The sequence below is a fragment of the Semicossyphus pulcher genome, unplaced genomic scaffold (assembly GCF_022749685.1).
Source record: "Semicossyphus pulcher isolate SPU_LCO1_2020_fin unplaced genomic scaffold, fSemPul1.0.p SCAF_5, whole genome shotgun sequence".
Lineage (NCBI taxonomy): Eukaryota > Metazoa > Chordata > Actinopteri > Labriformes > Labridae > Semicossyphus > Semicossyphus pulcher.
In genome coordinates this window covers 8,582,505-8,595,160 of record NW_027211726.1, presented here as the reverse complement: position 1 = coordinate 8,595,160, position 12,656 = coordinate 8,582,505, and the positions used below count along the sequence as shown (strand labels likewise).

Here is a 12,656-nt window from a genome sequence, read left to right as displayed (position 1 = left end):
AGAAATTTCTTCAAATTTATTGGTTTTGTTAGAAAGCAAACATGTTTAACGGTTGGACTTAGCAACTCTCTCCAACTCGTCTTTCTTCTTGATGGCGTAAGAGTTAGATGAACCCTGAAAAGAGGAGAAATTCATACGTTAACACACAAACATACAGGGCCAAAGTCAAACACTGCATTGCTTTCCCCACCAATCAGATTATGTTTCAGCTCTGACCGCTAACTAGATCAATAAGCACCGGTGATTATATTGTAGTACCATCTGTAACAGTGTTACCTCTACGTTACACTTTGAATCACACTGGTCGTGCTGAATGTGGATAGAGTTACCTTGGCTGCGTTGATCAGCTCATCAGCCAGACACTCGGCGATGGTCTTGATGTTCCTGAAAGCAGCTTCTCTTGCTCCTGTGCACAGCAGCCAGATGGCCTACAGGACGAGAAAGAGGGAGCAGGACATGAGTGTGTGAGATGGGCTGACGAATTAACTTTGACAGAATAAAAACAGGTTGGTAGTGTGATGTGTCTGAGTTGGTGATTGACTGGGCCACAACAGACTACAGCCAATGAATAAGCAAAGACATTTCCTCTACGAGCACTCTAGCACACCAGGACAACGGGGCAGTGTTCAGGCGTGACTCTAGCCTCGTGTAAGATCAGTAATTCCAGATAACAAGAATAAAGCAGCTTCAATTAAAATATTTAAGGAATATCAAATAGGGCTGAAACTATTAACTATGATACATTTTTACTTCTTATAAATTGTACGACACTTGCAGTGTCAGCTCTAAATCAATGCAAGGCAGAAAAAGTAGACTAGATTGTGGTTACCTGGTTGACTCTGCGGAGGGGGGACACGTCCACAGCCTGCCTCCTGACGGTACCGGCACGACCGATACGTGTGGAGTCCTCACGGGGTCCGCTGTTGATGATGGCGTTCACCAAGACCTGCAGGGGATTCTGGGGGGGAAAAAAATCAAACAAGCATTTAAGCACAATGTGGTAAAATCTTAGAAAGCTTTGCACAACAAAAAAAGGAATCTAGAAATTAAGCATCTTCAGCTTCTATATTAGACAAAAACTCGAGTGAAACAGGTGACAAGGAGTTACAGGACCATAACTGTCTGTTTTGGGATTTTGTTGGACGTGTCATAAAGAACTGCTTGTTTCTATTTCCCTCCAATTTCAATCAGAGTAGGTACGATCACATTTATTGTAATATTAAGTGATTATTTTTTGGTCTTTTGCCTTTAATGGATAGGACAGCTGAGGATAGGATAGACAGGAAATGTTGGGAGGAAAGAGTGGGGGACGACCTTCACCAAATGATCAGCAGACTGGGAGTCGACTTGCTATCAGTGCGATGAGAACTGTAAGCTCTGTATGTGGGGCGCCTGCTCTACCAAATTAGCTAAACCAACGTCCCAAGTGAAGTGTCTTTTACGCAGCACCGACTGTTTTATCTGCAGGGAGTGAAATCTAGATAAAAATCAATTCTCTTTTCAAAAATGTTTTACTCTTAATACCTATAATTTTAATGAAATCCTGTCTCAGAGGATCACATTAACAAGGTTCATGAAGTATCAAAAGTCATACTTTGCTGTATCGTAACGTAATGCCAGTCTGCAGTCTCGATCACGCTGCACACACTTCTAAGTCCCACTACAAAAAGAGCGAAAATTGCTCCCCAAGTAATTGGTACATACCTCTCCAGTCAGCAGGTGGATGATCTCGAAGGCGTGCTTCACGATGCGCACGGTCATCAGCTTCTTGCCGTTGTTGCGGCCGTGCATCATCATGGAGTTGGTCAGACGCTCGACGATGGGGCACTGGGCCTTACGGAAACGCTTGGCGGCATAACGTCCACCAGAGTGTGGCAGGTACTTTGCGTACTTCTCTTTCACTGCAATGTAATCCTGAAATGAACAAAGGGGTTGTTTAAACACACAGATTTGACTACAGCATTGCTGAGGTACTGCATGTAAGAAGTGTGAGTGTGTCTGAGTTGGTGATTGACTGGGTCACAACAGACTACAGCCAATGAATAAGCAAAGACGTTTTCCTCTACGAGCACTCTAGCACACCAGGACAACAGGTGAGTGTTCAGGCGTGACTCTAGCCTCGCTTTACAGTGATAATGAAACAAGTTAACTGACACGAGCAGCAACTGTCTCCTGCTGCTTACCTGCAGAGAGATGTCATTGATCTGGACATCATCAGTGCTCCACTTGCCGAAGAGCTTGATCTCCGGGGTCTCAGCCACTGCTGGGGCAGTCTCCCACTCAGTCACTGCGCATGAAAAAGCGAATGGTCAATTCATGCAAAGAAAAGTTTAAAAGTTACAAAAAAATACTCATCACATCAAATATAGCTTCGTGTCCATTTCCAAATACGAATCAAGTTGTCTGATAGACATTTTTAATAAGAGGCATGAAGACTATAAAGCCCTATTGAGGTCGACACCGATCACATAAACCAGACAAGATCAATTTTAACGTTAAGGTACCTATTTAATCTAAACAGCGGTCAAATGTATTTATCCCATGTAACAATTAGTCCGACTGATAGATGTCTAAGCTAGATTGTCCAGCAGCGCTAACCGATTTCAGGTTATCCTGCCCGGCACGACCAAGTCTGCATACCATTAGAAAGCTATAATTTCTGAAACTCAATAAATTAATCAACTTTAACAGAATTTAAATTAAGGCCAGAATATTCAGATAAAAGCACAGTAATACAGTCACAGCAGGGCCCGAGTTGAAGCCTGCTTCTCCAAAGTTAACGTTACGTTAGCTTACGTGAGCTATGTCAACTGACAAGCTTTTTAAAAATCCGATATTTTGCATAAATAACCAGTGGCAGACGTTTTTCCTATACAAAACGGAGATAGTGTATGCACCTTAAAACACCACTTTTCGAAATTAAGTACTGAGAGTGCGATCTATCGAGGTGGTTTATCAACATGCCGCATCCACATGTATTAGCAAGCTAGCCACATGCTAACGCTCACCGCCGTTGTGCTAGAGGGGTAACACTTAGTGGAAATAAAACAACATTACGGCAAATTTTAGATGTTTTGCTGGTATTTCTCGATCAACGGGAGTCAGTGCGGTTTCGAATTATCTGACTTTAACATTTTTAAAGACATAAGAAGCAAGTAAAGTGTGAATTTTTCACTCACTTGTGTCTGCCGTCCTGTACCACACTTCTCTGAGACGGAAAAGGGCCTTTACGGGGCGCCGCGTGCAGATATCCGGTGAGATGGTTGGGTCTTTCCGGTTCGCAAGGCATTCGTGGAGTTGTAGTCTTAGGCGCGTTGGGGCTGAAAATAAGGCTAGTTTATGAGTTTTAAATTTGTTTAGGTGCAAAAATCCAACCACTCTTCCATTGATCAAAGCAGTGATTTAGAAAATTGGACTCCACCATAAATCTACTACTTATTCTTGACAAATTATTTGTCAAGAATAGAAATTTGGGTTTTTAAAAATAGAATATCTATTGTAAGATATTAATTTGGCTATGTAACAAATGACAATTAACATTTTTGACTTTTGCCAAGTATCCCTTCAGTTAAAAAAAATAAGTGACATGTTTAAAAAATAACGTTAAATCAATAACAAATTAGCAAGATAGATAATCCCACAATCTAGCCACAAAAAAGAAAAAATACAAATGAAACCATTTACAAATAAGATTAATTGTTTCTCAATTATTGCTTGGTTCCTGAACTGTCTGGACAAGGACAATACGTCTTAAAAAATAGAGATATAAAGAGATGTTTGAAACTGTCTTTTATTGAGGAATTGACAACATTTGACACATTTTCATTTGGAGACCAAATACTGTAGAAATTGGAGAACAGGTCAAAATAGAGGTTTTTGTTTGAGCTTAAAAAATGTCCATGTCCACATTTACTGTTTGAAAAGCAAGAAACCTAAACAGAGAGGACAACCCTTAAATCTGCATTTTATGCAAACAATTTCTACGAGCAAACATGAAACAGAGGATGCAACAACATTCAAATAATACTGAAATTTTCACAACTTCAAAAACAGTTAAAATCACCCCACTTTCATCATGTCCCTTCTCTTTATCCGGGTAAATATTGTGCAATGCATACTTCTCCTTAAAATAGTAATTCACTTCTTGTTTTATAGCACAATGGATTCTTCCATTCTTATTTTTTTTGGAGTAACATCTAAGTACAACAAGCATCCATACACATCCAATAAAATGCAAACAATTAAGAGAATTATTTCCCTTTTTCCAAAGCAGACGACAGACAAGAAGGTTGCTCAAACGCCTGAGATATCTAAATGTGATGGGAGGTAAAGACTGCCATGTACAATAGTCTGGTGGACAAGTAAACACTAATATAGCACTGCTACTCTCTGATCTCTCTACATACATCTCCTCCCCACTATTCATTCTAGCACCCTCACTAAAGGCAGTGTGTCATAGCACTTCGGTATGGAGCACGAAACACTGAGGCATGTAGGAACAATTTAAGGCTTAATCTACAAAAGCTCAAAAGCACTGCATGAAAAAGATATGAAACATGATATTCATAATCACATGGGCACACATTAAAAAAAAAAAACAGGAGAACATGATCCTCCTAGTTGAAAATGGAAGGATTAAAATATATAAATTACTGCATCATACGACGAGCAGGGCAGTGAGTCTGTACATGTAGAGAGGATGACAGAACGTCGCTCAGGCACTGTTGTGTTGTGGGATGTTTTGAGGTATGTCTGATAACACACACAGACACACACATAGATAGATATAAAGTGTTTGTGTAGATCTGGTATTTAAAATTTAAAAAATAACCTTTTCATGCAAGTTAAAGGGGCATTCAACCATTTTTGACACATGAAGAGCCGTCACAAGGGACTCTGCAGCCCGTGAAAACCACAGCGAAGGTCTAAGATGTCAAATTTTGTACAAAACAGTTAGAAGCTTTTTGAGGAGCAGGGAGAGTCTTATAAAAGATAATATTCAGCTGATTTATTATTAAACTTCCCTTAAAAGTCAGGACATTTAAGCCTCTTGGTCTCTGCTACATAGATGTTTTTCTCTTTTGAATCTTTCCCTCAAAGTAATCAATACGAAATACTTCATTGTTTTAGCTCCCCTTTAATGTCTGATTTGCATTACTGTTGCAGGCAGTAGCAACATATTCACAGTTAACCCATAACCAAGTGTATGGAAGCCTTTTTACCTGCTGCGTCTGAGAGTTTGTATTTGTGCTTATTTTCTCAGGTAAAACTTTCAGCACACACAGTGATGTGCCGAGGCAGCGACATGGTTTAAAACAATGATAAAAGTATGAAATATTGGAAAATATGTTCATTTGTTTTCTTGTTTACAGTCAGATAAGAAGATTAGACACCACTCTCATGTCTGTGATGAATGTGAAGCTACATCCAGCAGCTGGTTAGCTTAGCTTAGATTAGCATAAAGATTTGAAACTCGGTGATACAGCAACCAGGTTCTGTTGTAATAAAACCTGCTACTGCCTACCAGAACACTCATTCATTTTATATCATATTTGTTCAATTTATACCTTAATTGAAGAGGACACACTGTGGTGTTACTGTTTTGATTTCTTGGCGAGCGCACCATCTACCGAAGCCTCAGCTAGCCATCAAGAAATACTCTGGCATTCAACCTCTTGTAAAAACCACTAAAGTGTTGCTTTAAAACTTTACTTATTTACAGTTTAAACTAAAAACATGTAAAGTTTTAATTATTGAGGTTCAGAGGGGCTGGAAACTGCCTTTTGTTAGCTTTGGGCAGACACAGGCTAGCTGATTCCTTCAGTCTTTACGCTAACCGTGTGCTAGCCGTAGCTGCATGTACAATGTACATACATGAGAGTGTCAATCTACTTATCCTACTCCTTATGAGAGTTTAAAAGTTTAAAAGCTAGAAAATATTGAATAATTCCCTTTAAAGTAACGCAGTTTTAACTTGGATGAGCATGAAAAATGAAATATATGGACAGAAACAAAAACCTGACCAACATGAAGCAGAAGGAAAAACAAACACTGGATTTTGAACTGTAAATTTCCTCACGGAGCGTACACTCACAAATGTTTGCGAGGATACTTCATGGTGGTTGTAAAGGAAGAGTTTTAAACATGTTGGAAGTTATGAGCTTATAAAACAGTCAAGATGTGTACCTGCGTGTGTGTATCTGTGTGTGTTTGTGTGCTGTAAATGAGTGTTACTCCAGCCACTTCTCCATGCAGGTGTGGAACACAGTCTCGTTTGAGTGCCAGTACACGTGTTCAACGCCGGGAACAGTGCAGATGATGAGATCACCACGAGCCCCCAACGTCTTCAGGCCGAAAGTATCTCTTAAATACACCTGAAATAAGAAAAACTAAACTGAAGCAAAACTTAATCATGAATAAAATATCCTTGTATACACAGATACCACCATAAGTAACATTACCATTAGGTATTTAAACATGCAGGTGTATTGCTCCCTCTAGAGAGACAAGGCTTTTTCATTACAGTTTTTAGCGCTGTATATGACAATTTAAAGGCTACACTCTCCTGAGTTTTATTTTTTATTTCTAATTGATTCTTCTGGTTGGACTATAAAAAAAAGTATTTGTCCGATTGAGACAGGAGATAAAGTTCTGTTTTCAATATAAAATAAGAATTAAGAAGTTCTGTGCTTGTCAAAAAAGGTCCATGTGGTACAATGACACAATAAAGAACTAGAAGTTTAAAACAGGGATGTGCAACCAGTTAACCGTTAACAAACCATTAAGAATTTTAACCCGTTAATACTACCAGTTGAACTGTTAAATAAAATGTCGTCTTTTCTTAATATACATATATATTTGGGAAACACTATTTGTTGTCGTGAGCTGAGCTGAGCTGAGCCTGAGAGGAGAGCAAAACGAAACGAGCAGTTAAACAGTTATCAAAATTGAAAAACAAAGCACATCTCTGCGTTCCTGGGACATCGCGGTACCGCGTGTTCTCCGCGGCGGGTCTCACAGTCACCAGAGTGCGCACCAGACTAACCCCACAGCAGGTCAGCATGTTGCCATTTCCTCACCAAAACCAGTATTTTAAGTCGCCTGTTGTTAACATATTGACTGTTTTTGAGCAGATATGAAACTTAACATTTACGCAGGAGGCATAGCCGCGTAACTCATTAATTATTTAAATCTCCTGACACGCCGTCGTCAGGTCCAGATAGGATCTTGTGTTTATTAAAGTTCTGTGTGCTGACCATTAAAGGCAGGTCGGCTGTAAAAGTTTATTCATTTATTGTTGCTGCTGGATCACATGGCTGTATGCTCACGTGTGTGTGTGTAAAATGAACTCTGGACAGTGTATTAACATCTGTGGGCACGATTGTTGGTGCCACAGGTAGTTATGTCTGAAGATGCGTGTGTATGTGTGTGTGTGTTTCTGCGAGTATTAAGGAGAGCGTGCATCGGAATGAGCGTACATGATGGAGAGCTTGTTGTTGGTCTCCGGCTGCTTTTTCTAAAGAAGACTTTTATCCAGTTCAAAAAGTACATTTTAATCTTGTCGGTTAACTGCTTATTAACTGCTAAGAGTGTCCGTTAACCGGTCAAAAATTTGTAATGACAATTGAAATCAGCTAAATACAGTGTAACGTGTGTCTGTTGTGTGATTTTCACTCACATCCTGGTGCTGCATCTCTACGACGGTCTCGTTGTCGTCATAAAATCCAAACTGACTAAAAATCACAAGAAGACAAGAGGGGAAAAATGTGTGAGCACCACATGAGAGTCATCTGAACGTCCACAGTCTAAAAATGAACAGTGTGAACTCAACACGGAAAGTGTTCAATGACAGTAGGAGCCACATTAAAGCAGTAGAATATAAAACAAAAGGAGTGAACCTTTGAAGTCATTATTCTCCAGCACCAGTTTAACACCACAATCAAGTGTAAATGATTGAAACCGTTCAATGTATCATTTATAAAACCAGAATGTTCAAAGGTGACTCCTGTTCCCGTCCAGATCACATGTGCTACTTGTCAGAGTTTTCAGTAATACTGTTGAAGGATTAATAAAGAGAAACAACAGAAGACAGAGGGAGAGAGAGCTCACCTCGACTGCCAGGGAGTGATGACTCCATCGTCCGGTCCTCCGATCAACACCAGCTTCTTTATTTTGAGGAAGTTCTGTTTCCACTCTGAGATCGAGACATGAAACATCCTGAATATACTGTTCAGTCAGAGGCACAGTCTTATATTATCTTATCTTAGTTCATCAGTTATGTTGTCCTTGTGAGTTTCAGTTCAGGACAGTCCAAATCATTTCTTCTATAATGTATATAAAGTCTCTTTTGGACTGAAATCCTCATTGAAGTGTTGATACAACGTAGGAACCAGCGGATTCACCTGAGGATTTTTTACTTCACAACACTCTCCTTCTTATTGATATTTCATTTCGAAGTCCTGAGGTGATTATTGGTCACTCTCATGACAAAGATAAACCCACACTAACTGATGGGTTCATTCTTAAAGCTTACGGATGAGTTTTACCCACAAGGAATGTGCTGACCTGTTGAGTTTGGATTGGTTCTCTCACTGTTGAGCAGAGCCAAGTAATCACTGGTGTTCACGTACAGGTCTCTGTGGTGGGGGTCTGGAGAGGGGGGAGGAGACACAAACCCTTTCTTATATTAAAATCTCTGTCAGTGTAATAATCACAAAGAAAACATCTTGTTGTCAGGATGACAGGCTAAAGCATATAACACCTTCCGTGCGCCAGCTGTATGAGAAAGTTATTCTCGGAGTCTCACCATTCCAGTAGTTGCAGATGGAAATCCTCTGACCTATTGCCGTGTAGCAGAGGTGGTAGAGGTTGGACTTCATGAACTGTGGGAAAAGGTACCTCAAGTAGTCTGTGTCTGAGAGGAAACAAAGAGCAGGGTGAAGAACAGGCTTCTGAGAGAAGGAGAGAAGAAACGGAATTAATCTGCAGATGTTAGTGGGTTTTTGGCGCATCATGTTTTTTGAAGCTACTGAACTTGTTAGCGAACAGTTGGTTTTACAAATCCAGCAGTTACAGAGCAATTTTAGCATATTTTTAAAGTTGTTTTAAGTAGAGATAGACCAATATGGTTTTTTCAGGGCCGATACCGATACCGATTATTAGTAGTCAAGGAGGCCGATAACCGATATTTGGAGCCGATATTCATTTGCAGTAAAAGTTAAAATATTGGAGTCAAAATTTTGAATAATACAAACTCCAACACTTAACTTTGTTTAAATGCCTTTAAGCATATGTTTATTAAACAAACAAACAAAAAGCACAGGGAGTTCCCAGGGTCAGCAGCATCTCTTATAAAGTTAACTGAAAATTTAAATAAATAAACTATAAAATAATAACTTCCTGAAGTTTTATAAAGTAAATAAAACAAAGTTAAATAAAATTTGCAAAGAAATGAACTTTTTCTCCTTTCCGCCGTGTGTGTGAGCACCGTCGGCCGTCGGATTAAGAAAAAAAAAAAAAAAGGCAGATGCCGATATGCGCCAAAATGCCGAATATCGGTCTACCCCTATTTTTAAGTCCAAAATGTTGTGTCTCTTTTAGCTCTGTTTTTGGTCTCCACCAACTCCTGTAGGAAAAATCCTTCTATTTAGCTGCCATACGCGGTATGCCATCTGCACTATTAGTAAAAGATAAGCAGATGTTACAGAAGCTTGGAAGCTTGTTTCCGCTTCTTTGAAGTTCAGTCTTTCAATACATTAGGTCAAAGGTCATCAAGAAGCTCATCATTTGGTTTCAAAGCTTTCGCAATTTGACTTTACGATCAGAACACACAGGAGATTAAAGAGGAGGCGGAGGACAACTAGAGAAATAGAAATAATCATAGAAGCATTAGAACTTTTCCACCTGATAACAAGTAATACAACTGTTGTGTTGAGTATCCTTCTACCATCTAGAGCAACTAATGATTATTTTCCAATCCAATTCTAATCTATTCTAATCCAATCACATCACACTGTGACTCTTTTGAAGCTGCAGATTCTGTAAGTTCATCAGCATGATCAACCCCCTTTCATATCCTTAGATATCCTTGATGAGGTTTCACATCATCATACACTGTTGTTTTAAAAAATTAAAACTGTATGCGCTTTACACATAATGTACATGTTTAGCTTTGACCCACCTCCGTACTGCCCGGCCTGAGGCGACGACAGAGAAATGAACGACTGGACGTTGTGGTCGGACAGAGTGGAGAGGATTCCTCTGCAGACCAGCCCACCTGTGAAAATGTTGACAAAATATCTTTCATCAGTCTTTCTACCTGCTTAATTCATCTTGAGTTCACAGCTAAACATTATAATAGAATTTCTCCGTTGTCAGACGTCTATCAATCAATAAACACAGACAAGTAATCTTGTGCATGTGCTGCTGCAGAAAATCTTTAATTTAATGATGCCCTAAGTATTTTCCTATCACACACCAAAGCATTGTAGTTTTCATAGTTGGACCTGCAACCAACAACAGTTTTCATTATCAGTTTGCTTATTTGTAAGATTAAAAATTACGAAAAGTTCCTGTGAGTAAATAAAATGTATGTTGGGCACTTAAAATCTAATCTGCATATGTTTTTCTTCCTCTTGTTTGTATTTACCGGAACATTTAGCTGCTGATCGGGAATTTCCAGCTCGTGACGGAGGCTGAAAACCCAAGAGTCATAAAAAAAAATGGTCCAGCCACTAAAACAATAACAGTGAGTCTTGTAAAATATCATCTTTAAATACAGGAGGGAAATATTTACAATTTACAGAATGCAGTTTCGCTTTGAGGTCATTTCTTTCAAGGACACTGTAACGAACAACACATGCCCAGACTGATTTATAATCTTGAACAAACACCGCATTAATGTCTCACACACCTTGAGAGTAGCAGATAAAGTGAACACCCTGCGCTGCATTTTGCATTATTGGGTAAATGGCTGCCTTGAAGCCCTCCACCTGTTTCCACAAGGGCTGCAGGCTGGCACTTCTGTCGAACAAGTCGATGACGGTCACGTTCGTTCCAGGATGAGACTGAGAAACACAAGAACATTTTATAAACAGAACGAAGGGGTGTGTCAAAATAAATCAAATTATTGCAGCATGAAGTTAAACAGCTACAGGACACAGCACGCTAACATCAGCATTAAAAGCACAACACACCTCCTTTGTTATCAAAGGACCATGGGGATGTTTAGCTTCTAATGATCTGATCAGCATGTGCTTTAAGTATTGATGAGATGATTCATCAGGATGTTTGCTCGAAAGGCACGAGAACAGACGAAGCAGAGAGAGCAGAGTCTGAATTTCCGCTTTCTATTCCTTCCCTCCAGAAATATCTGTAGTGTGGTTTCAGTCTTTTAGTTTTAAACATATTTGAGGTAAAAAAAAGAGGAACTTAATTTTGATTTGACATTGAAAAGCTTGAGTTCCCACAATAAATGACCGCAACATCCCCACGTCTTCAACCCACAAACACAATCTCAGTTTCAATGGGTATGTGAGGGGATTTGGAGGATTCAAGATTAAAGCAGGTCAGGGCACATTTTGGTGTATTGTGAGATCCTCATTATAATGGAAAGTAGTGGTAACTTTACTTTAAAAAAAAGTTCCTTACCACAGATTCTCACATATTAAATGAAACAAAAAGTCAAAAATGAATCAAAACAGTGGGTTTTTCCATGTGCAAATAATAGATAACATTAAAGGATATCACATTGAAAACTACTGGTTATTTTAAACCATTATTTGTAATCGTTTTGGGTGGTTTCACCTACATTAGAGTTCCACTAACCCATTTTTCTGTGGTGTTGCTGTAGGTATAATACGGAAACAGCACATACACAGTGTAGGTCCATGTTTCTGCTGATAACATGTGCTTATACAAGCTTTAAGGCCTGTAATACATACATTAGCCTATAAGATAAAATTAAATGCAGTCAACAAAAACAAAACATACCAAAAAAACAGTTTCTCTTTACCACTCACCTCATTAATGAATCGCATTAAGTTCTTAAAGTCCCCTGAGCTGTCGAACAAACCGTGCACTATGATCACCGGCTTGTACCCGACCACCGCAGCCCAGAGACACGCACCGAGCAGCGGATACAAGAGCCTGGCTGCGCCGCTGCTTCCCGTACTCCTCCTTCTCAAGCCAGAATGGAAGCCCTTCATTGTAACTCAAAATATTTGAATAAAACACTAAATAAAACCGGAAAGGCTTACGAAATAAAAGAGACAACTTGTAAAATAAAATAAGAACATAAAGTCCTGATGTTTTGGCTAATGTTGTGCTATCATCTTCAGCTCCTTTTCTTTTTTCAGGCGGCTGAAAAGAGGAGCAGAAGTGCACTCGTCAGTGTCAAAAACTCCGTTTTATACAGTGCTCCCCGTGTGTGATATTGTCCAATATCACTCCTACCAAAACATCGAGCAGCTGCTCCCGTTTGCTTCAGTTTCTATTGTTTGTTCCGGTTTTAAATTAAAGGTGATTCGACCGCTGCTGATGTCATTTCCGGTGTCCGCTCGTCCAATAAGCAGCAGGGACACAACTCTATTTTAAGTCGTTACAGACATTTAACAATTTATCTATTCATTTTAATGACGTTTCTTTCTTCCTTATTC

At 39.4% G+C, this 12,656-nt stretch overlaps 2 protein-coding genes and 2 non-coding genes across 4 annotated transcripts; all 4 read right to left on the bottom strand.

Annotated features, from left to right (window-relative positions):
* Window position 1: 1 nt before the first annotated feature.
* rps5 (ribosomal protein S5) lies at window positions 2–3,241 on the bottom strand. The gene is made up of 6 exons (XM_069681338.1): window positions 3,180–3,241; window positions 2,184–2,287; window positions 1,705–1,914; window positions 830–958; window positions 330–428; window positions 2–114 (listed from the first exon to the last, which is right to left on the bottom strand). Coding segments are annotated over exons 1-6 (612 nt in total). The 5' UTR covers window positions 3,181–3,241; the 3' UTR covers window positions 2–45.
* LOC138609558 (small nucleolar RNA SNORA3/SNORA45 family) lies at window positions 517–649 on the bottom strand. Its single transcript, XR_011309484.1, has one exon. It is a non-coding gene; the product is annotated as a small nucleolar RNA SNORA3/SNORA45 family (small nucleolar RNA).
* On the bottom strand, window positions 1,991–2,124 carry LOC138609559 (small nucleolar RNA SNORA3/SNORA45 family). Its single transcript, XR_011309485.1, has one exon. It is a non-coding gene; the product is annotated as a small nucleolar RNA SNORA3/SNORA45 family (small nucleolar RNA).
* A 531-nt stretch (window positions 3,242–3,772) lies between the features above and the next one.
* ppt2b (palmitoyl-protein thioesterase 2b) lies at window positions 3,773–12,422 on the bottom strand. The gene is made up of 8 exons (XM_069681369.1): window positions 12,021–12,422; window positions 10,913–11,066; window positions 10,181–10,276; window positions 8,807–8,914; window positions 8,566–8,649; window positions 8,110–8,194; window positions 7,679–7,733; window positions 3,773–6,374 (listed from the first exon to the last, which is right to left on the bottom strand). The coding sequence occupies exons 1-8, from the start codon at window positions 12,204–12,206 to the stop codon at window positions 6,231–6,233; spliced, it is 912 nt and encodes a 303-aa protein (XP_069537470.1). The 5' UTR covers window positions 12,207–12,422; the 3' UTR covers window positions 3,773–6,230.
* Between the last annotated feature and the right edge of the window lie 234 nt (window positions 12,423–12,656).

Coding starts and splice junctions, on each gene's coding strand:
- rps5 (XM_069681338.1), bottom strand. Junction 959..1,704: donor TCCACCTGCTGACTGGAGAG/GTATGTACCAAT, acceptor TTTCCCCCCCAG/AATCCCCTGCAGGTCTTGGT. Junction 429..829: donor CCCTCCGCAGAGTCAACCAG/GTAACCACAATC, acceptor CTCGTCCTGTAG/GCCATCTGGCTGCTGTGCAC.
- ppt2b (XM_069681369.1), bottom strand. CDS start 12,206: ATGAAGGGCTTCCATTCTGGCTTGAGAAGGAGGAGTACGGGAAGCAGC. Junction 10,277..10,912: donor CTTTATCTGCTACTCTCAAG/GTGTGTGAGACA, acceptor ACATTTTCACAG/GTGGGCTGGTCTGCAGAGGA. Junction 8,195..8,565: donor AACCAATCCAAACTCAACAG/GTCAGCACATTC, acceptor TCTCGATCTCAG/AGTGGAAACAGAACTTCCTC.